Here is a 26752-nt window from a genome sequence, read left to right on the forward strand (position 1 = left end):
ACTGTGTCTCGTTTGTTGATCTTTCAGTGGAAAGAGGTTACATTCTTTGCTATTATTTACCACTTGCAACGCTGTTGGAGATCTCATAGAATTGTGAGTAGATATGAGCTGTTGTTTTACATTGATTGTCACATGCTGAGACTGTTTGTTTACATGATTTACAGTTTTTCACCGCCGCTTATCGCCTTTTCGTCAGTCGTAGCGTGGTTTGAATATATGTTGTGTTCAACCAAATGGCGTGTTGAAAAAATCCAAACTCAACTACACATCTTGATATTGGATCCACCTCACCTTATTCCCAGAGTTCTTAGTCATATGAAAGCTTGTTAGGCAAGTGGTACCTTGGTGGTTCCAGTTTGGCGTTCAGCCCCCTTATTGGCCACTTCTCACTTTAAATGGTGTTTATTTGGCTTCTTTTGTTTACGATTAGGTAGATTTACCACCTTTAAAGTGTACTTTCCATGTTGGTCGTCATCGTTCTGGTCAGTTTGGCAGATGTGATCTTAACTTCAGAGTTTCAGAGTTCAGTGAGGATCAGTTTTTCGCGAGCCAGGTATCTGTATAGTGGCTTTTGCGCTGCGGATCTAGGATGCTGCGAACGTTGTGAGGCAAAATAAAGAGAATATTATTTATTAGGTGGCCTTTTAAACTAGTATGGACAATGGGTGGTAAATTTAGCCAGTGGGTGGCTTATATAACCAGTGGATGGTTTCTTATAGCCAGTGGTTGGCTTCTATAACAAGTGGATTATTTTAACAGCCAGTGGTTGACTTGCGTAACCGGTGATTGGTTCGCCAGTGGGTGGCTTGTTTAACTAGTGTTCGGTACATATAGCCAGTGGATGGTTAGTAGTCAATGGGTGGTAAATCGTACCAGTGTGGTTGTTTTATAGCTATAATGGTTGCTGTTGTTTCTCCACTTGAGAATGCCCAGGTTGTATATCGATTGATTTTGGCTGCGTTGCATTTGGAGCTGCTGTCTCTGCAGTACTCACTAAAGAATACATACATGTGCTTATCAAAGTACAGCATTGATGGGAGAACATAACTAGTCATTTTTTATTTCCATTTTTTTAGTTTGCTCTTTTAATTTGTTGCGTCTTTGTATTTAATCATGTCGAGAAAGTCATCAAAAAAGGCAGCGAAGAACCGAACTGATTCTTTATCTCCCGGTCCGACTACTATCGTCGAGGACGAGGAAATGGCGGCCGTGAAAAATCTTCTGGCCGTCCAGGAATCCATGATGAGATCCGTATTTGAATCAATGGTATCGCAGATAAGTAGCCGGGTCGATGATCTGGTAGAGAAGGTTTCGGGCCTAAAGGCAAGCCTTGAGTTCACTCAGAGTGAGGTTGAACGCTTTGGGCCTATCAACAAGAAAGTTAAAGAGACTGACAGCGAGGTTGTTAAAGTAAAGGACGCTCTCGAGTATCTCGAGAACCAGTCGAGACGTAATAATAAACGTGTGTCCGGAATACCAGAAAGTCCAGGAGAGTCGTGGGCCGATTCAGAAGCTAAAGTGAAAAAGGCGATCCAGACGAAGCTTGGTTTGGAGATTGGGATCGAAAGGGCGCACCGCGTAGAAAGGAAAAAGGCAAAGGGCAGATCCTTGACGCAGTCGGAGAAAGAGAGGCCGAGGACGATTGTCTGTAAACTTAAGGACTGGAAGACGAAGGAGGCGGTTGTGAGAAAGGCCAGGATTGACAAGCCGGCGGGTCTCTACGTTGCAGAAGATCTTGCAAGGGCTACACTTCTTAAGAGGGAAGCTAAAATCGAAGAGATGAAGAAGGCGAGAGCTGAAGGGAAGAGGGCTTACTTCATACTAGATCTAATTATTAGAGATCAGAAACAGGATGCAGCCGAAGGTAACATCCAGGCAGCCGGCAGCGGATAGTGTGATAAGTAATCTTAAAACTCCTTTAGCTAACGTTTTGCCTTTTTGTCATTTAGCGGATGAAGATTTTCAATCAGCGCTTTTTGAACAGCAAAATGGCGTAATTAGATTCGATCATGATCGAATAGAAAATCTTAAATTCAACCCCTTACTTTCTGAAACAAACAAGCAACTTAGCTTATGCGTTAATAATGATCCCGATGCAAATTTCTATTCATCGTTTTCATGTGACTACTACATCGAGGATCAATTTAACGAATTAGTGAATAGTAAGACGGAAAAGGGGTCTATTTTACATTTGAATACCCGAAGTTTGTCCGGTAATTTTGATAAGGTAACCAATTTACTGTCAACATTGAATTTAACTTTCTCAATGATAGGAATTAGTGAGACTTGGCTAAAAAATGTTTGTCATTCTTGTGACATTCCAGGCTACAATTATGTTCATGAACCACGCAAAGGCAGAACTGGGGGAGGTGTTGGCTTGTATCTAAAACAGGTATTCGAGTTTAAATGCCGCCCGGAAATATGCTTTTCTGATACCTGCGCGGAATCCTTAGTTGTTGAAATAACTCGTCAAAAGGAAAGAAACATTATTGTTGGCGTTGTCTATAGACCCCCAGAAAAAGACGTACAAGAATTTTGTGATGAACTAGATCAAATTCTTTTAGTCATCTCTAAAAATAACAAGTTGTGTATATTAATGGCCGATTGGAATTTGGACCTAATGAAGCATGATACCCATCGTTTAACTGCTGAATTTTTGGACATAATGTATTCTAAAATGTTTTTTCCTTTGATAACGCGCCCAACAAGAATAACTTCTCATACCGCTACACTTCTTGACAATATCTTTATTAACGACCACGATAGTTTCAGTAAAAGCGGGGTATTGTTTTCGGATGTATCTGATCACTTACCAGTTTTTACTTTACTTTCAGAAAATATTAATGTTGTTGATCACAAACAATGGACATTTTATAGAGAAAAATCCGCCACCAGCAAGGCGAAATTTAGATCTGAACTAGAAATGCACAGTTGGGATCATATCCCTGATGATGATCCTTGTAGTGCAATTTCTTAGATACGTTTACGACGATTTATAGAAAATATTTGCTTGCGAATAGACTTTTTATGCTTTCCCACGGGTTATTCAAATTAATGCTATAATATTATAATCGGAACCCTGTGCAGTATAATTCATTGATGGGGACCCTGTGTTATTGTTATATAACAACTGTCCACACGTGACTCCTGTTGGGGATGCATTGCATTGACCCCTATCCATTAGCACTAGGCTAGGGAAACACTCGTGCACGGTGTCATTTGCTGCCAGTCGCCGAAGGATCCGCTAAAGTTTTTCGGTGAGTTGTTATGGCTTCTGATATACCTAAAGTTCTCATCTTAGGACATTCTTTTGTCCGTCGTCTACATTCGGATCTTTCGGTTAATTTTGATTCCCGGGCGGATCTTTCCTTTGGTTTTGCTGGTAGCATCCATGTTATTTTGCACGGCGTGGGAGGACGCACTGTTCCTTGGCTTCGCGCCAGGGATCTCCATGTCGTTTCTCGGTCCTCTCCCGATGTAGTTATTATTGAAATTGGTACCAATGACCTTTCCTGTGTTGGTCCTGAAGTTGTTGGCTCACGCATTGAAGAATTAGTGTTGCTCTTACGCAACGAGTATTCCGTTCGCGTCGTCGGTTTATGCCATGTTATCCCACGGGGGCGTGCATTCCGCGGTCACCGCGTATTTAACAGAAATGCTGAAACTCTTAACCAAATCTCGAGTGTTCTTCTCGAGTCCTTGCCAAACGTGTTCTGCTGGTCACACAGGGGTTTTAAAAACCCTTTCCATACTCCATTCCTGCGTGATGGAGTTCATTTGTCTCAAGATAGCCAGTATATGCTGTATCGTAGCTATCGCGGTGCTATCATTCATTCAATCAACTTACTCAAGACAACGGAGACCGAAACTCATCTTTAACGATCGGTAGGTTTGTTGATGACTGATAGGCCTTACGGATTGTCTCTTTTTTCACTCATTGAATTTAGCCGAACTACTATTACTTACTCCGTTCTTATTGTGGTGGCACTAATTTGTTCAAAATCTGTTTTTATCGTACTGTTTACTTGAGCTGTTGACCCTCTTTGACCTCCACTGTTTTACCGAACTAATAGCGAAGTATTTAACGGTTTTGGCATTTTGATATTTTCTTTCTTGCATAGTTGCTTCATAACTGCGGGTATGTTATATCCGATGTTTGTACAATTAAATTTCCCTTACGAGGAGTCATACATTATATTTTGTTGTTTAAGTTCGGCTTGAAATTTGCCTTGTGGGGGCTTTAATCCTCCTTCTGCTCTCAATCGCGAGAGGTTTATATCAACTCGCGGACTTCATGGGGCTTCAATCCTCGTGTTTATTAATTCTGTGAGGCTTAAATCCTTACAATTGGCTTCGTGGGGGCTTTATTCCTCCCCTTGTCCCTAAGATTTTATGGGGCTTTAATCCTCTTGTTAATTATTTGCACAAGGCTTTACTCCTTGTACAGTAATTTGTTTTCTGGGTTTTTTTTTCAATCCTCCTTTTCTATTATATTTTTCTCTCTAGTAGATTGTATGGGGCTTCAATCCTCCTGTTTATCATTTTGTTTCTCATTTTGCTGTGATTTGATTTCTTGCACTGATGCTGTGGTGGTTTCAATCCTCCCATTGTCATATGTTTATTATTTGGGGGTTTCATTCCTCTAATTTATTAATTTTGGAGGATGATATTACATCAGCTCCATGTACCTATCTTTTGCAGATAGATTTGTACTATTTCCCTATAGAAGTAGACCATGCCTAGGAAACGCCGACCACCACCACCTCCAATTCAGCCAGCTAAAAGGCCTAGATCTGCTCGGCTGCAAGCAAGGAGAACCGGGTCAATGGTCGACCCTCCACCAGCCGTTAACAACACGGAGGAAATTGTCGCACCACCATCAGCCGTAACACGCAACCTTGTCACCAGACACGTTGGAGATGATCATTTCAACGGTCACAACCAGGGTCACGGATGCCCTTATACCTCTCCTCCCACAGCGGGTTCCTGCTGAAGAAGCTAACACACCAGTGGAGGTTCCACCCCAAACGCGCACCGATGCATTGGTGGAGTCAGCCATCGCCAACGTTCGGGGCCAGCTCTCAGGTGAGAAGGACCCTCCACCACCCCCTACACATGACCTTCAGACAGTTCAATTTTCGCTCGACACAAGAGTTTCCACAAAGACAAAGGCGAAGATTTGGGATAATGAATTTTTAGAGTTTGGTATTCTATTAAGCAATCCCTGGTCAGAGGACAAATATCAGTTAAGTGTCTCATCAGGTAGTGGGGGCCGGCAGCCCTCAATTTGTCTAGAGCCCACTACTCTGCCTAAACGGAATCTGACTATGGAGATGTGGGCATCAGCCTTCAGAATTTTTGTGGCGGTTTATACCCAGAAATATCCCAATGAGGCCCCAGCCCTCATGAAATATGGGGAAACGATCCATGATTTGGCTAATCGTGGCCACAATTGGCGTTATTATGATGAAACATTCCGTACGCTGCGCCAGGTAAACCCCTCCCTGTTCCCATGGGCCAATATCCATTCCGAATTGTGGCTTCGGTCACATGTTTCGGTAACTAAACCTGCCAGTACCGGAAGAATTCCAAACAAATCACACCAGGCTATCCCAAAAGGTTTCTGTTACCGTTTCCACAGTGGCAAGGCATGTTCGGGTTGCGACTTCAAGCATGCATGTTATCTCTGCAGTGCTGGTAGCCACCCTGCCACTAAATGTTTTCGTCCCCAACGGCAACAACCGGGAGGACAATCGGAACATGCCAGGCCCCAATCTTCCAACCCCGGTAAAAAGTGAACGTTTTTTTGCATTCACTTTCTGGGTATGAACCAGCCATTTTTGCTTATCTGTCTAAGGGTTTCAATTCAGGTTTTTCCTTGCATTTTGAAGGCACATTAGAACCCCTTGAATCTCAGAACCTGCTTTCGGCTTCGGAACATCCTGAAATTGTTGATGCCAAGGTCTTCAAAGAGCTGGAGGCCCATAGGCTTGCAGGTCCCTTTGCAATCCCACCATTTTCACCCTTTCGGGTATCACCGTTGGGGGTTGTACCTAAGAAAACACCCGGTGAATTTAGGCTTATACATCATCTTTCTTTCCCTAAAGGGATTTCTATCAATGATGGCATAATGCCAGCTAATACAAGCGTCCGTTATGCCACTATCGAGGACGCAATTCGATTTATTCGGCATAATGGTACCAGCTGTTATCTTGCTAAGACTGACATAAAGAATGCATTTCGCATAATTCCTATCGATCCTAAGGACTACCCCTTGTTGGGTTTTAAATGGAGAGACTCTTACTATTATGATCGATGCATGCCTATGGGTTGTTCCAGCTCCTGTAAAACGTTTGAAACCTTTAGTACGGCTGTGGAATGGATAGCTAGGAACAAATTACATATACATTCAATCCTCCACCTTCTTGATGACTTTTTGATCATAGCCCCTACCGAAGATCTATGTAGGGCGCAACTACAACTTTTTCTGGACCTATGTAACTATCTGGGTATTCCCATAGCACCAGAGAAAACAATGGGACCTGCCACTACTTTGCAGTTTGCGGGTATTGAACTTGATACCCAAATGTTAGTGGCTCGCCTACCACAAGACAAAATTGACAAGTCTATACAGCTGATTACTAGTTTTTTGCGCAGAAAGAAGGTGTCCCTCCAGGAGTTACAGTCGCTAATTGGAATGCTAAATTTCGCATGTTCTGTTGTCATGCCTGGCAGGGCCTTTCTGAGGCGGCTGATAGATCTCACTATTAATGTTAGGGCCCCTCACCACAAGATCAGACTAAATATAAGTGCCAAGGAGGACTTAAAAATTTGGCTGTCTTTTCTTCAGAATTTCAATTGCAAGTCATTTTTCCTTGACGAGCACTGGGTGAGCTCACCTAAACTTCGGCTCTTTACTGATGCTGCAGGCTCTCTGGGTTATGGGGCAGTTTTTGGTGACGAATGGTGCTATGGGCAATGGCCCGATACATGGGTAGGAAAGAATATCGCTATTCTGGAATTCTATCCCATTGTCCTTAGTGTACATTTATGGGGGCATAGAATGACCAACCAGTGCATTTTATTTTTTACTGATAACGAAGCATTGGTTTACGTGATCAATAAACAGAGCTGCCGGGATAAATCTCTAATGTTTTTTGTCCGCTACTTGGTCGCCCTTTGTCTTAAACATAATATTCTTTTCAGATCAAAGCATATACCAGGTGTGCATAACATTTTAGCAGATTCTTTATCTCGTCTCCAGCTTCAGGTTTTCAAAGAAAAAGCCCCAGCAACAATGCATTCCAACCCGACGGAAATTCCGTTGTCTCTGTTGCCACAACATTGGGGCCCATAGTTGAAACACTCATGGCTTCAAGCCTTCAGCAATCATCCATCCCTACCTATAGACGGGCTTGGCGTTTATTTAACCAGTTCCTCAGCGCTACCTTCCAGAATTGTGCTGTACAGCTGCCCATATCGCCAAGTATGGTAGCTCTTTTTATTGCATATTTATTCGATCATCACTATGCCCCTTCAACTGTTCACACTTATGTATCTGCGCTGGGCTATTCACATCGTTTATCTAATCTTCCTGATCCAACTAAGGTTTTTTACGTGATCCAGATACTCAAAGGCTATAGCAAAATTTGTTTTAAACTTGATACTCGGCTCCCCATCACCTTGCCAATACTACAACGTTTGGTTACAGCAGCTCCTGTTATTTGTTCCACGAAATTTGAATCATGTCTTTTTCAATCAATGTGCTGTTTTGCCTTTTATGCTTTCTTACGAGTTGGGGAAATGACTCAATCCAGTCAAACTCAGAATACAGGAAGTCTGTTAACAATTTTTCAACTATCCCAACTCAAAGCGGAGACCGGTGTGGTTAAAGCTCTGAAATTGACTTTTCATAATTTTAAACACAGCTACAATCAGCGTCCCTTCTCCCTGATAATTCAGCGCCAGAACAGCCCTTGTCCAGTTAATTTACTGCTGCAGTACTTAGTTTTGAGGGGTACACATGCTGGCCCCCTATTTTTGGACAGTTTTGGTAATGCTGTTACTAGAGATAAATTCACTAACTTGCTGTCACTTGCTATAAGACATTCAGGTCTTAATCCATCATTTTATAAAGGGCACAGCTTTCGGATTGGAGCTGCATCTCATGCGGCAGCGCAAGGGTTATCTGATGCACAGATCAGGATTATGGGACGCTGGAAATCTAATGCCCTTCAGAAGTACATACGGGTCAATAGTCTTGTGAATTAGTACAATTTTTTCCTTTTAGAACTGGTCGATTGCTGGGGAATCCATTGGTTCTCGAAGGCATATGATGTGTACTGTATACACTCCACTACTTGCAAGGGCGATAGATTGAGTGTGTGCAGTACATCTCATATGTAGCAACTTGCATAGTAGTGTATTTCTTGCACATCCTTGAGTTTAGGTTGAGCTACAATCCAGACAAGGCAACTGCTTACAAGGGTAGCAGTTTGCTTGAATCCATTTAACTTAAATTGTTCTCTTTTTTTGCATAGTACTGGCAATCACTTGCATGGGCGGTGTCTTTGCGGTACAATTGCTTTGTTAGTAGCTTGTTCATAAGGGCGAAAGTCTGCCGCCTTTATCAAATTGGCATTTGCTTTTCTCCTGTCACAATACAGGAAACATTTGCATGGGCTGTGTCCTTGTTGTGTTGTGATTGGATAATTGACAAAGCATTTTGTTTTTGCTTTAAGTAGCAACACTATGCGAAGGTATGATTGTAGCTTATATGTGCTATCGTTCTCGAGTGCTGCTTTTTCCCTTGGGTGGGGCTGCATTGTGGATTATCACCCACCATGCATTTGGCGTTGTTTGCCCTCACCTTTACTGGGCAATTTTTAGATTTATCAGAGCAAATTATATATTTTGACAAATTTTATTAATAAAGCGGCTTTGGGCTAACAGCCCATAGCCATTATGATTCAAACACTGTCTTGTTTTGTATCCATGCCCAGTAAACAAAGCGCGGGTTAAAGCAGCTCTCGTTCTATGGAAGCTAAGTGGGGAAGGCATAAAACAATTGTTTTCCATTAAAAAAAGTAAAAACAAAGAAAAGCATTACAATGAAGCCTTGGTTAACTAAAGGTCTCCTGAGGCCAATCAAGAAAAAAAAAACTTCTATAGACAATTCTTATGCTCTCCAACATTACGTCACGAACATCAATATAAGAAGTTTAGAAATAAGCTTAATCACATACTTAAAATAGCAAAGCGTGATTATTATGACAAAAAACTATCCGAATACAAATCCGACGTTAAAAAAACGTGGAGAATTCTTAATGAAGTTATTAATCGTCGTCAAAGTAATTCACGTTTGCCTTCTACATTTAAGGTTGCCGGCCGTGAAGTCAGCGATCCGATGGAGATTGCAAATGGTTTTTGTGATTATTTCACAAATCTTGGTCCCTTGTTAGCAAAGAAAGTACCATCTTCTGATAAATGTTTCTCTAGTTTTCTGAACAATAATATTCTTAATTCAATATTTTTTTCTGATACTGATCACCAAGAAATCATTGAGATCTGCTCAAGCCTTCGTCCACATGGATATTATAAAGCCAAATATTGATATCATTTCCAAACCAATAGCTGATATTATCAATTTATCTACTCGGTCTGGTATAGTCCCAAAGAAGTTAAAAGTGGCACGTGTTTTACCACTGTTTAAGATTGGTGATCAGGCTTTTTATGCAAACTATAGACCTGTGTCCGTCTTACCAGTTTTTTCGAAATTTTTCGAGAAAGTTGTATATAAACGGTTATATAATTTCATGATTAAATATGATATTAAAAATTACAAATACATTACAAATTACAAATAACCAATATGGTTTTAGAAATAACCATTCGACAGCTCTTGCACTTCTTCATTTATACGATACTCTATCTAGTGCTATTGATTATAAAAAATATTCTCTAGGCGTTTGACACGGTCAATCATGGCATTTTACTAGCGAAATTGCATAACTATGGAATACGTGGAACTCCTCTCAAATGGTTTGAAAGTTATCTTTCAGATAGAGAGCAGTTTGTAAATTTTAATGGCGTTTCTTCTTGTCGTAAATTAGTGAAGTGCGGTGTCCCACAAGGCAGCGTGCTCGGGCCGCTTCTCTTTTTGATTTATATCAATGATATATGTAGCGTTTCAACCGCCTTAGACATACTTTTATTTGCTGATGATACAAGTATATTTTTCTCCCATAAAAATTATCAATAATGAACTTACCAAATTAACAGATTAGTTTTGTGCAAACAAGTTATCTATAAATATATAAAAAAAAATATATTATCTTTATGCCACGGCAAAAAAGGCAAAACCTTGATATAAAGGTCACCTTATGTGATCAGAATATAAAGCGAGTCAAAGAAACAGTATTTTTAGGTGTTATTCTTGACGAACACTTGACATTACAATATTACCAATGTCGCGCGTAAGGTTTCAAAAGCTGTAGGAATTATGTATAAAGCAAGTTTTTGCCTTTCAAAGCAATCACTATTGACGTTGTATTATTCTTTGTTATATCCATACTTGCAATACTGTGTTAGTGCTTGGGGATCCACTTATCCATCTAATTTAAATCGTATTCTTATGCTCCAAAAACGAGCAATATGTATAATTGTTGGAGCATCCTATGATGCACACACTGATCCGATATATAGGAATCTAAACATATTGAAATTCAATTATTTATTTTTATTTCAAATAGGTAAGTTAATGTATCAATTTAAAAATAGGTTACTTCCCCAAACATTTTACAGGATATTTCAATTGAACTCTCAAATTCACGATTATTACACGAGAAGCTCTAACTTGTTCCATATTTCAAAGTTTAGAACAAATATACATAAGTTTGCGTTAAGACATCAGGGACCTAAATATTTCAATTCATTGTCTTCTGATATTCCGTCTGCCAAAACGATTAACTCTTTTTGTAATAAGTTAAAGACTTCTCTTATTAACTCTTTTTTTTTTTCTTTCTCGATTTGTGTTTGTGTGTGTGTGTTTTTTATATAAGTATGAAAAAAAAGGAAAGCTCTCCTACCAAATATTTATATGATTAATCTGACTGTCCGAACTATCAAATATGTATTTTCTGTTAAGATTTAGGAGGTCCGTCTCGTATAAGCCTTGCGGTTTCTTACGGTCCTCCTTGTCACACTATGTAAATTATTATAATTATCTTTATTTAAAAAAATGTAAAAAGTGACAAAACAATAAACTGAAACTGAAACACTTTGCACGTTCTCGTGTTCTCGGGTGGTCTGGATGCGCTGCCATTTGAGCAGACCACACCTAGAAATATATACCGGTATTGTTTTAGGGAGCACATTGGAAGGTAGCGCGTCAGTTAAAGGGTATATAAACTGAATGACGCTTATTAGGTAGTCATCTTAGTTTCGCTTGTCCTCATATAAATTTATATATTTGAAGTTTATTTATTATGGGCTATGTTTTCGTTTTTTCTTTTTTTCTTTTTAGATGTGTTCTCTTCCCCTATGTGGTCCGGTCTAAACAATTTTGTTGGATCAGCTGATACTTGCCGGAAGTAGTATGAGAAAGAGAAGCAACCTCTACAAGTGCTATATTTTCTACTGCTTTTCGTTGATGGAAAACATGGCGTTCCTCTCATCAGCTTCAGCCTATGGCTGCTTTGCATTATAAGGTGGCGCTTTATCTTCAGAGGCTGTTGCTATACGCAAATGCACCTGCCCCTGAAGAAGCAGCACTACATGGCATAGCTTGAGCTCATCAGATAGCTGCTTATCCCTCGCCTACAGAACATCCCCTTGTCAAACAAGTTATGGCAGGTGCTAAGCGTATCCTGGCGCGTCCAAAGGTGAAAAAGGCGCCAATTACTGTAGCTCCGTTAGGACAGTTAGTTAAAGATAAGGCCGGTCCTTTTGCTTCGTTGTACGATTTAAGATCAGCTTCGTTATGTTTGTTAGCTTTTGCCGCGTTTTGAGATGGATGAATAAGCAAATCTCACTTTGCTAGAAGCACACAATTTCCCTCTCTAAGTTGATCGTTTTTAGCAGATTTAATAGAAGTCTCCAAATAATCTTCCCGAAAAGTTAAATCTGACAGCTTCACAGAAGCCAACTTGTCCAGTGTCTATGATTTCTAGGTATTTAAAAGAAGCAAAGTTGAATTCTGAGTATTTTATGTGTCAAATTTCTAAATGTTTGTCATGCTATAAGCCTAGAGCAGGAAAAAAGAAATTGGGTTATACTAGGCTCAAAGAGCGAGCTAGTACTTGAAACGTTTTCAGGCATTATTCCGAATACAAAAGAAATCGGCACCCATAGCCTTAAAAGTGGCGGTGGAACAGCAGCAGCAGGCGTCGCAAATAGATTATTTCAAAGACATGGCCGATGGAAAAGTACTAGTGCAAAAGTTGGTTATATTAAGAGTAGTAAGGGGTGTGAGTATAGGGGATGGCAGGAATGCGTAGAATGTGGTATATTTGCTAGCTTAAAGGATTTCCGGTGTCAAGTATCGGTATGTGTGGGCTGGGACCTAGGGGAGGAAAGGAATGCATGCGTATCAAGTATCGGTATATGAGATGCCCTGGTGCCTAGGGGAGGAAAGGAATGCATTTCTTGTTACGCTAAGGGTTCGGTTAAAAGAGCCGCGTTGACGTAGTGCTGTGTGTTTATTGTCCAGGGGGTAGTATAAGGTCATAGCGGCATCGTTGTATGATGGGTTGACAGGAATAAAAAGGTGCTTTTTTACTAGTTAATGGTGTTGTCATCTCTGTAATACGGTTGGATGGTTTAGCTAATAAAATAGCCATGCCAAGGGTTGGTGCTCCCAGTTATTGTCCCAGTGCAGCGGTTGTAGTGGTAATGTACAGGCATTTAATTGTGAGTTTACTGAGTGGTGGCGGTCTCGGTCTTTGTTTCGGTCTACGTGTACCGGGTGCCTATGTAATTTGGCGGTCCTTTGTAGTACCCCTTCGCGCGTTTCTCCGTGATGGGCACAGTAAAGAGGCTGAACGGACCGCAGGAGGTCATTGCCAAGAGTAGTGAAAGTATGGTTAACTGTGCTGTCATATTTAAGTAATATGGTTGGATGGTGCATAGGTTATTAGCTTTTTATTCCGTTTAAAAAAAGGGGGGGCTGTTTTAGGTTTTATTTCCTGTTCTTTTTACATCAGAGGAGGTACGAGTAATATCCCATGATGCACAACGATCTCCCATGACGCTTTGCGAATTTGAAACATATTGCCGATGCGTTCTACATCCGAAAGGGGACGATGTCCTGTCTCCGGACCATCAGAAGAAACTCTGCGACTGCCTTAATAGATACATCGCTCATCTATATCTTTTGTGTTGGTAAAGCCGAGTTCCCTGTGGCTGTAGCGGGAGTTGAGTGGTTTCAGCTTGTTTTTCACCAAATTCACGTAAGTTTTATCGAGAAAATCAGAGATCGCAGAAACGCGCTGATCCCCGCTACCGCGAATGTCCCCTCTGAGTTTTGAGCAACAAAGAAGCCCTGCCTCGTATAAATTCAGCATCTGATCTTAAGGTAAGGGCGATAACATTGGTCGAATTTGAATGTCTAGGAGTTTGTAGTTGAGTCAAAATTAAGCTAGAGTAAAGAGTTTTCACACATTTGTTTTGTTTTGTAGTTTGATGACGAAGACGGTCGCTCTTGTGTTGCGACTATAATTTGGGACTTTGAAATACTGCCTTCCCCATCACCTTCAGTTGTGACTCCTGAAAAATGCACTGAAGACGCCACTGCCCACCTTTTAACGCCACTGGACCTGACTGATGTGCTACAATGCAATTGCCTCTCGCCTACACCTTCTTGCTTGTGCAGCTTCGACGAAGCACCCCCCGGATCTGGATCTCCTCTACAGCCCGCTGAAAGCTTGCACAATCTATTAATCGAAGACGACGATCTAGATGATCTCATGTTGTCCTAGAGCGATCCCTCGTCATCGGAGTCCGCCTCCTTCCCTTCCAACTCTAGCGCAACTCCACAAACTGTCGCTGCGCCTTCGACCGCCATGCTCTTCTCAGAACAGTTTAAAGTGAAAGGATCTATGTGGGAGGACCGATACCAAAAGGCCCTTGAAATTGCTGCTAAAAAGCAGACTAAAAAGTGTGACATTGAACTGATAATTGTACCTGAGCCGACGAATATACGTGACAAGAATGCTATCAGTTTTGCCGTGGTTGACAGCGGATGTGAGAGAGTTATTGGGTATTGTCCTTTGGAAAAACTGCCCAAGCTTACCAGGGCCTTGAGAGAAGAAACGTAAGTATGTTTACCTGCACTCTATGACGAGAAAATGGATAATGAGTTAACGAAAGTTTAAATTTGAGGCAATTGTGGTAATAGTCAAAGAGAGTCCTTGGGAGAGGGCAGACCCTGGAAACCGGTACAATAGTAATTTAGAATAGTATCAATTGCAGAGTATATGACCAGGTGTTTAGCCAGGATTAGGGCATATACACCTATTTCAAAATTGGTTGCACTCAAGAATTGAAGAATCGTAACCCCCACTGCTTCATAGGTTATGCGCCTTTAAACCAGTACACATTGTTAACAGTGGTTAACAAAAACCTGTGCAATAAAGTTTAATAATCGCAGTAGCATTCAAGCCAGAACAAAAGAACAAATACATTAGAGTGTATTAGTGATATAAGTGATACATAAGCTAAAGTGTATTTCACAGGTTTGAGAAAAGCACTCAGGTGTTCATTTGAAAAAGCATGCAACCAATTGTTACTAAGTTTCTTTATTGTAATTTTTAAGGATATTTTTAAGAATTTAATAATATATAATAATTTCTTCTTCTTCTAAACAATAGCTCCTCAATTTAATTTCAAAATGCTCTATTTAGTGAATTATGAATAGCACCCATGAATAAAAAATAAATAATAGTAACTATGCATGTTTATCTGGGTATCGTAGAGCCAGATACAAATCGAATATACTTGTGTACACATGGGGCAGTATAAAAGGGCCACCTGCACCCTTATTGCCTTCAGTGCTTTTCAGCAGTGAATTTATACAATTGGTACATAAGAGCACAACAAAAATGTTTCAATGTGATTTGACCAAGTATCAATCTACACTACTAGTATCAATCTACACTCTGCTTAGGTAATCAAATTCCAATTGCCAAGTACTTCGTGTTTTATATGAAACTAACATATTACTTGATATAAATTTTAACACAGGCCCAAGGAATAAAAAAAAAAGAATCCTGATACTAAATGCTCGAAACAATGTATCTGCCCAACACTCAAAGTTAGCCTGGTCAAACTATCAGGCTTGAGACAAAGAAAAATAAATACAAATCCAAAAACAAATAAATGCCTTTTCCTACCCTATCAATGGCAATTCTAATGCCAGAAAGGAAAAGAATTCACTAGGTGCATCTTGGTTGTGGAAGGTGTGCACATGGCTTGAAGATTCTCTGCCTGATGGTAGGCTGGTTCCTGGTTGGCAGAAAAGTCCGTCCTGCCACAAAGATAGAGGAATCCTCTCTGCTGTTGAGAGAGAGTCTGTGAAGACGTAAGGGGTGTTCCTGAGAATCCTCATCCACATCACTGCTGGCGTCGTCATCATCATCACATGGATGGTTGTTGAATGTGGAGAGTGACTGGCCCAAATCTCTAAAACGCTCATTAACCGTCCAATAGTAGAACGGTAAATCAGGGCTCATCCGCTTGCAGAACTCCTTGAAATTGCAGTGACAATATTAACAGGGGATCTAGGAATTTTTGAAGGAGGGGAACGTTCTGACCAGGAGAGAGAGAGAGGGGGGGGGGTGGTTGAGGGCTTGCAGTGGATACTCGGGGAAGGGGATTTACTTGGACCAGACTCACTGCAAGTTGTGGTGGATATAATTAAAATATAGAAGTTAACCTTGAAAGTTTCTGCCAAGGAAACTTAAACTCCTTCAGGGTAAAAATGTTGCCAAGGAAACGATGTACAAGTGCAAAGAACCCTTCAACGTAATCCGTTCTTCCAGCTTTCAATAATTTCCCAGCAGAGGGACTTGAGTGCCTCCATCGGTGAATTTCTTCTCGTACTCCCTCTCAGCCTTCTTCAGTCCCTCGGCTAAGTCAGCATCAAGTGAGGTGAACACTTCAGTAATCCTTTTCTCAAGTGTTTCCCTGTTGGCAGGTGCAGGAGGAGTTACCTGCCTCTTGCGACGAGCATACTCGTTGCGGAGAGCCTGTCCCTCACCAAGGTCAATGTCTCCATTCCACTCTCCCCGAACCGACTCTCGTAGTGCAGGCTTAACATCACAGGCATTAGCTTTTAACCAGAAGCGGCCATTAACGTGAGTCTTCTTCAGCTGCTTCAAGGCAGGGATCTAAAGGGAAAATGCAAAATAAGCACGGAGGAATAGAATGAATGATGCTAGGCTTGATTCATGGCATACATTCTGTGTATACACCTATCTCAATCAATGTTGAAATAGAATTCGGCAAAGAATAAGGAAAAATAACTAAAAATATATAAATATATATATGTAGCAATGTATTGGCACCTCTATGTTAAGGAAATTTTAAAAAGAATTGCATAAACCTGTCCACAGAAAGACAATTACTCAAATAATCTCCCAATTAATAGAAGAGTCTAGTTTTCTAGTTTTATCTCCTCTTTTTATATCAATCGAATGTTTGTCATCTCTCAGTAAAACTGTGACTGCTGTCCTCTTATGAAAGCATGGAGTATCACAGCTGCCAAAAATATGAATTAATATAGATATAAGGATTATTTTCCCTAGTCAATTCCCTAATCTTGACTGTGAGATGAAAATCCCAATGCAACCATACTTGAAATAGGCATGTTTTATAGCTGTAAAATTTCCACACACCTGGAGTTGAGGCTTGTTGCTGAAGTCCGACCTTTCATTTCCTTTCTGCACCCATTCGGTATTTGGGGCTGCAACATTCCTTTGGGACGCCAGAAAGCCATATGTAACAAAATAAAATTCCCACTTCCTCCTTTGCCACTGAACCAAGCCCCCCTTAAGCGAAAAGCTAGATCCGCCCCTAAAGTCAACCAATCCTGCTTGCCCTGGAATTTTTTCCGCTCTCCACGAAAACGGAAATTTTAGTTATCATTCACTTCGGAAAGCAAAATTAGTCTCAGATATCTGTAAGGAAACTTTTAGTACTTCGTTTCAAGAGGCTATTCGCGATTTCAGAGACTCCCTACAGCCATTGGCACTGAATTCCGCACCATTGATATCTGACAACTCTTCTGATGAAAGGGATGAAGCACTTCATAGCGATATACAAGAACCGCTACTGAATGGGAAGAATCTCGAGTCGAATACAATTACTTCATTGAAAGAAGAACTTACTAGGCGAGCTCTCTCTACAGCAGGAAAAAAAATGATCTGGTCAGCCGTTTGAGAAAGGCAATGGCGTCGGTCGCGAAGGACCGCTTCGCCGGTAACGAAGGAGTCAGTTGGATAGATCTGCTGAGAATAAGCCTGAATCTCAGAGGCAAGTTTGTCATTGCCATCAGCTTTTCCTTGAGCTCAAGAAGGATATCGATCAACTGAGGGGCAAACAGTGTTCTGAAGATTTCAGGAATCAAAATAATACTCTTCGTCTACAAGTGTTAGCTTTGGAAGAGGAATGTCAAAAAATTTCTGAAGAGAGAGGTTCATTAAAGCTTGCGCTGCAAATAATGTTTAAAGAATTATATTCCTGCACCAAGTCAAGTAGTCCTGCTTCTACACTGAATGGGGCAGTTGAACTGGGCAGCGAGCAACTCCAACCTAAATCTACAGCAGCGTCTTCAGACGCTCAAACAAAGGGGAAAAAGAAAAAGCCAGATTTAAAAAATCGGTACCGGAACCTCGGATCCAACCGGATTCCCAAGGCCAAGTCGGTTCAACCTCATCATCTCGATCTGAGCAAGATCCAAATCGGAAACAAAATGTGGTGATAGCCGGCGACACAATTGTGAAATTTGTTAAGGGATGGGAGTTGGCGAACTCTGGGCGTCGTGTTTCTGTAAGACCATTTCCAGGAGCAACTGTTGCTGCGATGAACCATTATGTCCAACCCATTATAGACGAGAGACCCGACAAGGTTATCCTACATGTTGGAACTAATGATCTGCGTAATATGGAACCACAACAACATCCTGACACGGATGTCGTGATCTCAGCACTTCTCAGCGTTGTGATAGTCAAGAATTTGGGGCTAACGTTAAGGAGACGAATCGTATCCTACGTTCTTTCGCCAATCAGAATGGTTGGTTGTTCCTGCCCAACGCAAACATCAACTCTAGTCATTTGAACTCCCGTGGACTACATCTGAACCCGCAAGGTACTTCAGAGTAACTTAAATAAGTGGCCGGTTACAAGCTCATCTTCTTAAGCGTCAAGCTCTTTTAAAAACAAATTCCACTGATTCCATAGTTCTGAATTTACGAGGGTTTAAAATGGCTCTGCTAAATATTGTTAGTTGGCCTAACCATATTGACGAGATAAGAATAATGAATATGCTTGCCAATGTTGATGTGTTCGGGTTTAATGAAACTAGGCTAGATGAAACGGTTACAAACGGTGAAATGAATATTCCAGGATTTGATATCATAAGGAAAGACCGGAAACGTAACGGTGGCGGTGTTTGTTTATATGTTCGTGACTCGCATAATTACCGCATCCGAAATGATTTGGTCCCTGAAGACCTAGAAGCAGTTTGTGTTGAAATTATTAAGCCGAATAGCAAACCATTCATTGTTTGTACAGTTTATCGCCCATTTATTATCAGTTCACGTGAATTATTTGTTAGTTTTGAAAACTTGAAAACTTGATAAAGAATCTGGATGACTTAGCTATTGAATTTCATCTCCTAGGAGACCTCAACGGGAATATGCTCTCTGAGGTTCCAACATATGAAGCTAAAATATTTAAAAGAATTTATCAAACGTATCAACTATCTCAATTGATATCAAAACCCACGAGAATAACTAAGTCATCTAAATGTTTACTGGACCATTATGTAACCAACTCGCCTGAAAAGATTGTGAAAACAAGTGTTATTCAATTAGGATTGAGTGACCATGGAATGATTCTCGGCATTCGCAAAATCAACTATAAAACACCATTGAATTCTGAACCTAAAATCATTGAAATTAGAAACATGAAAAGATTTAATGAACAGCGATTTATTGAGGACTTAGGCAAACAGCCTTGGCACATGATCGCATTGATGCCTGACACGGAATCAATGTGGTCGCGCTGGAAAACGCTTTTTCTCGAAGTCCTTGATAAATACGCTCCGCTGCCACGCAAAAAGCTAAGACGCCGAAGTATTCCATGGGGAAATTAAGACTTTGATCAATACAAGTGTTCATTGCCCTAAGGGAGGCGAAGTCTAATTATTATAAAAATAAAATAGCCCAGGAACATGATAATCCAAAGGAAGCCTGGAAGATAATTAATGATCTTCTCGGACGATCCTCGGATCAGCGTACAGTAAATAAGATTAAAATAAATGGCGCTAGTGTATATGCGCCTGATGAAATAGCTGAGAATTTTAATCAGTATTTTTCCAACATTGGTCAAAATCTTGCGGCATCCATTGATAGTATGTTCTTAAGCTCTTATCAGGCTTATCAAAATCTAAAGCCACTGGCATTGACAAAGTGTCAGGAAAAATGTTAAAAGCTGCAGCGCCAGCAATTGCTCAGTCTCTTTCTTATATCTTCAACAGTTCTATCAAAACTTGCCATTTTCCCAATGATTGGAAGATAGCTAGGGTAATACCTCTTTCAAAGAAAGGTGAACGAAGATTACCGGAAAACTATCGTCCTATTTCAATTCTACCAGTCATTAGTAAAATTATGGAGCGAATACTTTCTAACCAATTATACAAATATCTGCTAAAAAATAGTTTAATTTCTAACCACCAATTTGGCTTTCGGAGGCTTCACTCAACCATGTCAGCTCTGTTGGATTGCACAAATTCATGGTTAATTAACATGGACCGCAAAATGTTTAATCTGGTCGTTTTGCTAGATCTAAAAAAGGCTTTCGATACAGTGGATCCTGAGATCTTACTTCGCAAGATGCAAATCCTTGGAATTTCTCATGATGCTCTGTCTCTAATTAAGTCCTACCTATCTGGCCGAAAACAAGTTTGCCAGGTTAATGAGTCGCTATCCTCTGAAAGCCATATCACGTGTGGTGTTCCCCAAGGATCAATTCTTGGCCCCCTGTTCTTCCTCCTATATATTAATGATCTACCAGCGTAGATTCTACATCTCGCATGTTTGCAGATGATACTAATTTGACACTATCTGGCGTGTCAATGGAAAAGACACTGAACAATTTTAATTACGCAATTTTTTATTAATAATATAAATACAAATAATAATATTGTTTTAGACGGATTAAGTAAGGGTTGAGTATTATGTGAGATCTTACATGTTATGTCACTCCATATTTGTTCAAGTCAATCTTTATAACAATAACAGTTATATTAATTGTATTTTCTACTGTATTTGAGTGTTGTACATTGTGTGGTAATTTGGTTTCTAATTTGGCAATTCAAGAATCAGCTTTAATTCCTTTAAGAATATTGAATACATTTGCTTCTTTGCCTTGAAATGAACTTGACTTTAAAGCGATGTCTGTCCTTTACGCACTCGTAGCAAAATAATTGGTACGCTTCGTCATCGCTATTCCTAGTTTAATGGCTGTCGGGTAAATACTACATCTAGCTCTCCCTGACACAAAGAAGAAAAGGGTAAGAGGGAAGGTGAGCGACAAAAAGAATTCTTTAAATCTTGGTGGAGGATTTCTTGTCATGCTTAGCTTATTTGTAATGGAATTATATACTCGCATTTCTCGTCGCGGTTTACCACAGGCTTACCAACCTCACAGTCAGTCTCCAGTCAATCCCAGTAACTAGCTCGAATATTTTCACTATTGATCACCTCCTGTAATTGTCCTATAATTGTCTTATATCCTAGAATAAAGGTCACAATAAACTCTCATTGTTTTGAGATGTGTATTTATTCAGAATAAGCGGTATTTCTAACGTTTGAGCAGTTGAGGGATTCCGCGTTACTATATACCTATAAAAAGTAAAGGCAGGCAGGCTTCAGAGACATGCGATCAACTCAAGCGGCCAGAATTGGAGTACGAGTAAAATCTCGAAAATCAACCAACACAGTGCGGTAGAATATAAATATCTCCATGTCCCCAGCGATTTTCGGCCTCCCAAACAAACTCTTTCTACCAGAAAAGGCTAAGTTTTTACACATATCGGCAACCCAGAGACGATAGAGGAATCCGTGGATGCAACATTCGAATTCAATTTGACAGCTTGGCTTGAATTAACCAATCAGCGCGTCGCTTTACTGACAGCATGCATCTGGTGACAATTAGCGTTGCATCCAATATGACCCTTTACTAAAGGTTAAACCTTTTCTATGAGAATTACAAATACCATGCATGACAAAATCTTTCAATTAATGAAAGAATAGTCGCGTCAAAGAGGAGATTTTGCATGAAGCAGTTGAAAAAGACAAGCCAACTAGATGGGGCTTCAAATTCTAGGTTTTAGCCTGCTCTAAAACACTTACAAATTCAGCATCTTAGCGGGAAAAATACTAACTAAGACAACACATTGGCTTGGTAATGGTGTAGTGTTTGAACTTATGGACAGTTTGCTTTCCCAAGGATACCACTTGTTCGTAGATAACTTCTACAGAAGCCTGAAACTATTTTGAAATCTCCTCGAAAAGGGTTGCATGGCTACAGGAACTGTAAGGCAGAACAGGAAAGGGTTTCCAGTGAAACTCAATAATGAATTGACAAGCAAGGCTACAAGAGGAGCAACACGGTGGTTCCGGGAAGGGTAATTGGTTTTCGTAAACTGGCAGGACACAAAAGTTGTTTGTACGCCTTCAACATGCTATGCAGCAACTGGTAATTTAACTACTGATAGGAAAAATAGTGAATGGCAAATTTGAAAAGGATACTGTTTCCATCCCCCTGTCATAAACTATTAGAATAAAAGTATGAGTGGGGTCGACTTATCAGACCAACTTCTTCAGTGATATGAAGTACTATGAAGGAAAAGAAAATGGTGTCCACGCCCTGGTCGCCCAAAAAGATCAACCGTGAGAGTGGACCATTGCCTTGTTTCTCTGTCTGAATGCAATTTAGGGAAATGAAAAAAGCTACGACGAAAGAAACGACGAAAGTCTGCAACATTCCTCTCTGCCTTCAGCTAGACAGGAACTGTTTCCAAAAGTGGCATACGGCGGAATGCGACAAGTATCAATATTGGTTGAACTGCAATATCTCAGCCGCATTATGACAAAAAGTGGTCAAATTTTCAGTAAACTGTAATATTACATTGAACATCATTTTTCTGCTTCAAAACCTTTACCAGGAAAAATGTTAGAAGATATATGTATGAGTGACCACATTTTTTTAGTGATTGACATGCTACTAATCGCTCGAACACTCGCTCGTTCGTGTTTAGCCAAAAGCCACTCGTGAATAAAATCCCGTACGTCGCACTTTCTATGAAGTAAACTATATTTATGTCTCGGAATTACTTATTTCATAGTGACTATTTGTTTTCTTGAAGTTTTAAGGCTTGTATAGTTGGTAATTCCCCCTCTTTTTTTGTTTTAGAAAACCGGCAATGAAGTGGACAAATGCCCACGACACACTACTTGATAGAGAAATTCTGACAAACGAACCATGGATTTGCAGAAATGGATCCCAAGAAAGGGGTGAGATTTGGAGCACAATAGCCACCATATTAAACCCTATAGAAGAACCAGTCTTTAAAGTAAGTCAGCGATCTGTTAGGGATCGCTACTTTTACACGCTAGAGAAAAACTACAAAGACAAGGTGAAGGCAGAGGCACGAGCCAGTGGAATTTGTCCCAGCGAAAAAACAGACGTTGATCAAGGTGTTCAAAATATCATGGAGCTTTTCGAACATGACAGCGAGAATCAGACAAGATCGGAGCAGAAAAAGCACACTGACGAGGACAAGGCTAAAGCCGAAGAAATGCAAAAACAGTCGCTTGAAACCTTCAAAGAAAGTAGGAAAAGGGAAAACAACGATGAGCCCAAACACAAAAAAAGAAAAGCGACTGGCTCAGATAAGATGATGTATTTGAAAGAAAGGGGAGAAATCAAGGACAGAAATAGGGCGGAGGAACTGAAGCTGAGAAAAGCTGAAATCACAGAACAAGCTGATGCGCGTAAAGCAGAGCTTGAAATCAAGAGGCAGGAACTACAAGACAGAAAACATAAACAGCCTATGCAACAACAACAAATGCAACAACAGCAAGCAGCCCTGATGATGACGCTAATGGAAAAAGTACTAAAAAACAAGAAGCCCTATAGTATGATTGTTTACTGCTTTTATTAACAGGTACGGGGGGATTTAAACAGCACAACCATTTTAGGGTACTAATCAATACAAAATGTCCTGTTGAGGGACTGTTCATTTGATATCAGAAGAAGAAACATTAATTCGACCCACACCTAATCCCACTCAAACAGCAATTATGTTTTAGATACTCTCTCTCTCCTCCCCACTGTTGTTGTTTACTAGTAGAGTTTCAGTCATGATAGAAATGTATCCCTGAACATGAAAGTGAGAGAAAGATGATTTCTCTACTGGTGAGCTTCCTCTTTTCCAACCATAACTGAATTAGGGAAAAAATAGTATCATGAAAAAATAGCGGACCCCCACTTTAGTGTCCTGTATTTATTGTGAACTTCCCCTAATTCTTGCCAGCCCATCCCTTACAGGAAGTATATAGGGGAAGTTTTCCTGTACTGCAAAATTTAGAATTCAAAATGTGAGCAAAAACGTATCAAATGATTTCCTTTTAATCACCTTTTCAATTGTGTATTGCTTATTATTCCTTGAAAAATAATTTTATTCAAACCTGATTTGGTTCGGATAAAAAAGCTTTGCATAACAAAATATTATTCGCTCAATTTTGAATACTAATTAGTCTCTCGGACCTCTATACCTTTTATACCGGCAACTTGTGTTTATTAATAACAATATTGGTGTACAGGGGGAACTCAACACAAGTTTGGGTATAGGGATGCTGCTGAGGGTTTCATTCCTGTTTATGATAACACCCTTAAATTTTAGGACCCTGTTCAGGACAATATCCTTAATGTTGCAATGTGTTTTGTCCTAAAAAAAAAACCTCGAGTGTAACCGCCCTGAGTAAGGACGGAAAGAAATGTCCGAAACGTTGGAATATCTTTTGACTCTGTTTGTCCTATTCATTTTATTTAGTCCTAAACAAGACAAAACGCATTGCAACAAGTCAACATTTCTGCTGGAATTCACTCATGTTGTCACAACTAAAGTGAGGGGTTTTCGTGTGAAAGTAAGTTCAGCTATCTTTTCCCTGTCTAGGACAGAACAGAAAGGCCAAAAATATTAATCCCCTGTTCAGGTAAAAAACCAAACCCTGACCAGCAGCACATCCCCATATAGCCCATATAAGGGAGTGTCCCCCCACTCCAGGATTGGAATAGTTTTATTGGTATATACATTATTATTGCTCCTGAGTCAAAACACATCAAGATGTCCAACCTCCAACAATTTTCAATTGTTGGAGGTTGGACATCAAAGTACTCTGTTGTGTTGTTACCATAGAGACACGCTTGGGAATTGTGAAGTAGATCACATGTATTGTACATTTTGCCAACAACACTAAGACACACCTTCAAATTCTTTTGGAATTCAATGAATTTAAAATTGATTATATCTCCAAAGATCCACTCGACAGATACCCTTACTTCATCTCATAAATTAGCATGGCGGACACAAGAATTTTTTCCGCTCTCCACGAAAACGGAAATTTTAGTTATCATTCACTTCGGAAAGCAAAATTAGTCTCAGATATCTGTAAGGAAACTTTTAGTACTTCGTTTCAAGAGGCTATTCGCGATTTCAGAGACTCCCTACAGCCATTGGCACTGAATTCCGCACCATTGATATCTGACAACTCTTCTGATGAAAGGGATGAAGCACTTCATAGCGATATACAAGAACCGCTACTGAATGGGAAGAATCTCGAGTCGAATACAATTACTTCATTGAAAGAAGAACTTACTAGGCGAGCTCTCTCTACAGCAGGAAAAAAAAATGATCTGGTCAGCCGTTTGAGAAAGGCAATGGCGTCGGTCGCGAAGGACTGCTTCGCCGGTAACGAAGGAGTCAGTTGGATAGATCTGCTGAGAATAAGCCTGAACCTCAGAGGCAAGTTTGTCATTGCCATCAGCTTTTCCTTGAGCTCAAGAAGGATATCGATCAACTGAGGGGCAAACAGTGTTCTGAAGATTTCAGGAATCAAAATAATACTCTTCGTCTACAAGTGTTAGCTTTGGAAGAGGAATGTCAAAAAATTTCTGAAGAGAGAGGTTCATTAAAGCTTGCGCTGCAAATAATGTTTAAAGAATTATATTCCTGCACCAAGTCAAGTAGTCCTGCTTCTACACTGAATGGGGCAGTTGAACTGGGCAGCGAGCAACTCCAACCTAAATCTACAGCAGCGTCTTCAGACGCTCAAACAAAGGGGAAAAAGAAAAAGCCAGATTTAAAAAATCGGTACCGGAACCTCGGATCCAACCGGATTCCCAAGGCCAAGTCGGTTCAACCTCATCATCTCGATCTGAGCAAGATCCAAATCGGAAACAAAATGTGGTGATAGCCGGCGACACAATTGTGAAATTTGTTAAGGGATGGGAGTTGGCGAACTCTGGGCGTCGTGTTTCTGTAAGACCATTTCCAGGAGCAACTGTTGCTGCGATGAACCATTATGTCCAACCCATTATAGACGAGAGACCCGACAAGGTTATCCTACATGTTGGAACTAATGATCTGCGTAATATGGAACCACAACAACATCCTGACACGGATGTCGTGATCTCAGCACTTCTCAGCGTTGTGATAGTCAAGAATTTGGGGCTAAAGTTAAGGAGACGAATCGTATCCTACGTTCTTTCGCCAATCAGAATGGTTGGTTGTTCCTGCCCAACGCAAACATCAACTCTAGTCATTTGAACTCCCGTGGACTACATCTGAACCCGCAAGGTACTTCAGAGTAACTTAAATAAGTGGCCGGTTACAAGCTCATCTTCTTAAGCGTCAAGCTCTTTTAAAAACAAATTCCACTGATTCCATAGTTCTGAATTTACGAGGGTTTAAAATGGCTCTGCTAAATATTGTTAGTTGGCCTAACCATATTGACGAGATAAGAATAATGAATATGCTTGCCAATGTTGATGTGTTCGGGTTTAATGAAACTAGGCTAGATGAAACGGTTACAAACGGTGAAATGAATATTCCAGGATTTGATATCATAAGGAAAGACCGGAAACGTAACGGTGGCGGTGTTTGTTTATATGTTCGTGACTCGCATAATTACCGCATCCGAAATGATTTGGTCCCTGAAGACCTAGAAGCAGTTTGTGTTGAAATTATTAAGCCGAATAGCAAACCATTCATTGTTTGTACAGTTTATCGCCCATTTATTATCAGTTCACGTGAATTATTTGTTAGTTTTGAAAACTTGAAAACTTGATAAAGAATCTGGATGACTTAGCTATTGAATTTCATCTCCTAGGAGACCTCAACGGGAATATGCTCTCTGAGGTTCCAACATATGAAGCTAAAATATTTAAAAGAATTTATCAAACGTATC

At 40.3% G+C, this 26752-nt stretch overlaps 3 protein-coding genes across 6 annotated transcripts in view; 2 read left to right on the forward strand and 1 right to left on the reverse strand.

The window, feature by feature from the left end:
* LOC116615509 lies at positions 1–25638 on the forward strand. 3 transcript variants are annotated; one of them, XM_048730981.1, is made up of 4 exons: positions 1871–3257; positions 4702–5085; positions 11525–14311; positions 22695–25638. In XM_048730981.1, the coding sequence occupies exons 3-4, from the start codon at positions 14061–14063 to the stop codon at positions 23443–23445; spliced, it is 1002 nt and encodes a 333-aa protein (XP_048586938.1). In that variant the 5' UTR covers positions 1871–3257; positions 4702–5085; positions 11525–14060; the 3' UTR covers positions 23446–25638. The 3 variants fall into 3 exon arrangements, with proteins under 3 accessions (XP_048586939.1, XP_048586940.1, XP_048586938.1); XM_048730982.1 differs by lacking the exons at positions 1871–3257; positions 11525–14311; positions 22695–25638 and adding exons at positions 1–93; positions 165–1864 and having other exon boundaries at positions 4702–8974; XM_048730983.1 differs by lacking the exons at positions 1871–3257; positions 11525–14311; positions 22695–25638 and adding exons at positions 1–93; positions 1126–1864 and having other exon boundaries at positions 4702–8974.
* Positions 5085–8974, forward strand: LOC116619259. Its single transcript, XM_048730980.1, has one exon. It carries the CDS (start codon positions 6131–6133, stop codon positions 7355–7357), a length of 1227 nt encoding a protein of 408 aa, XP_048586937.1. The 5' UTR covers positions 5085–6130; the 3' UTR covers positions 7358–8974.
* LOC116607025 overlaps positions 14600–26752 on the reverse strand; it is a 37059-nt gene continuing 24906 nt past the window's right edge. Inside the window, exons 3-4 of one of the 2 annotated variants that reach the window (XR_007312439.1) lie at positions 16893–20770; positions 14600–16385 (exon numbers count right to left, since the gene is read on the reverse strand). The gene's annotated coding sequence lies outside the window, so the exon portion shown is untranslated. The remainder of the gene's footprint in view (positions 16386–16892; positions 20771–26752) is intronic. The other variant, XR_007312441.1, reaches the window with a different exon arrangement.

Source organism: Nematostella vectensis, chromosome 8, assembly GCF_932526225.1.
Source record: "Nematostella vectensis chromosome 8, jaNemVect1.1, whole genome shotgun sequence".
NCBI classification, from domain to species: Eukaryota; Metazoa; Cnidaria; class Anthozoa; order Actiniaria; family Edwardsiidae; genus Nematostella; species Nematostella vectensis.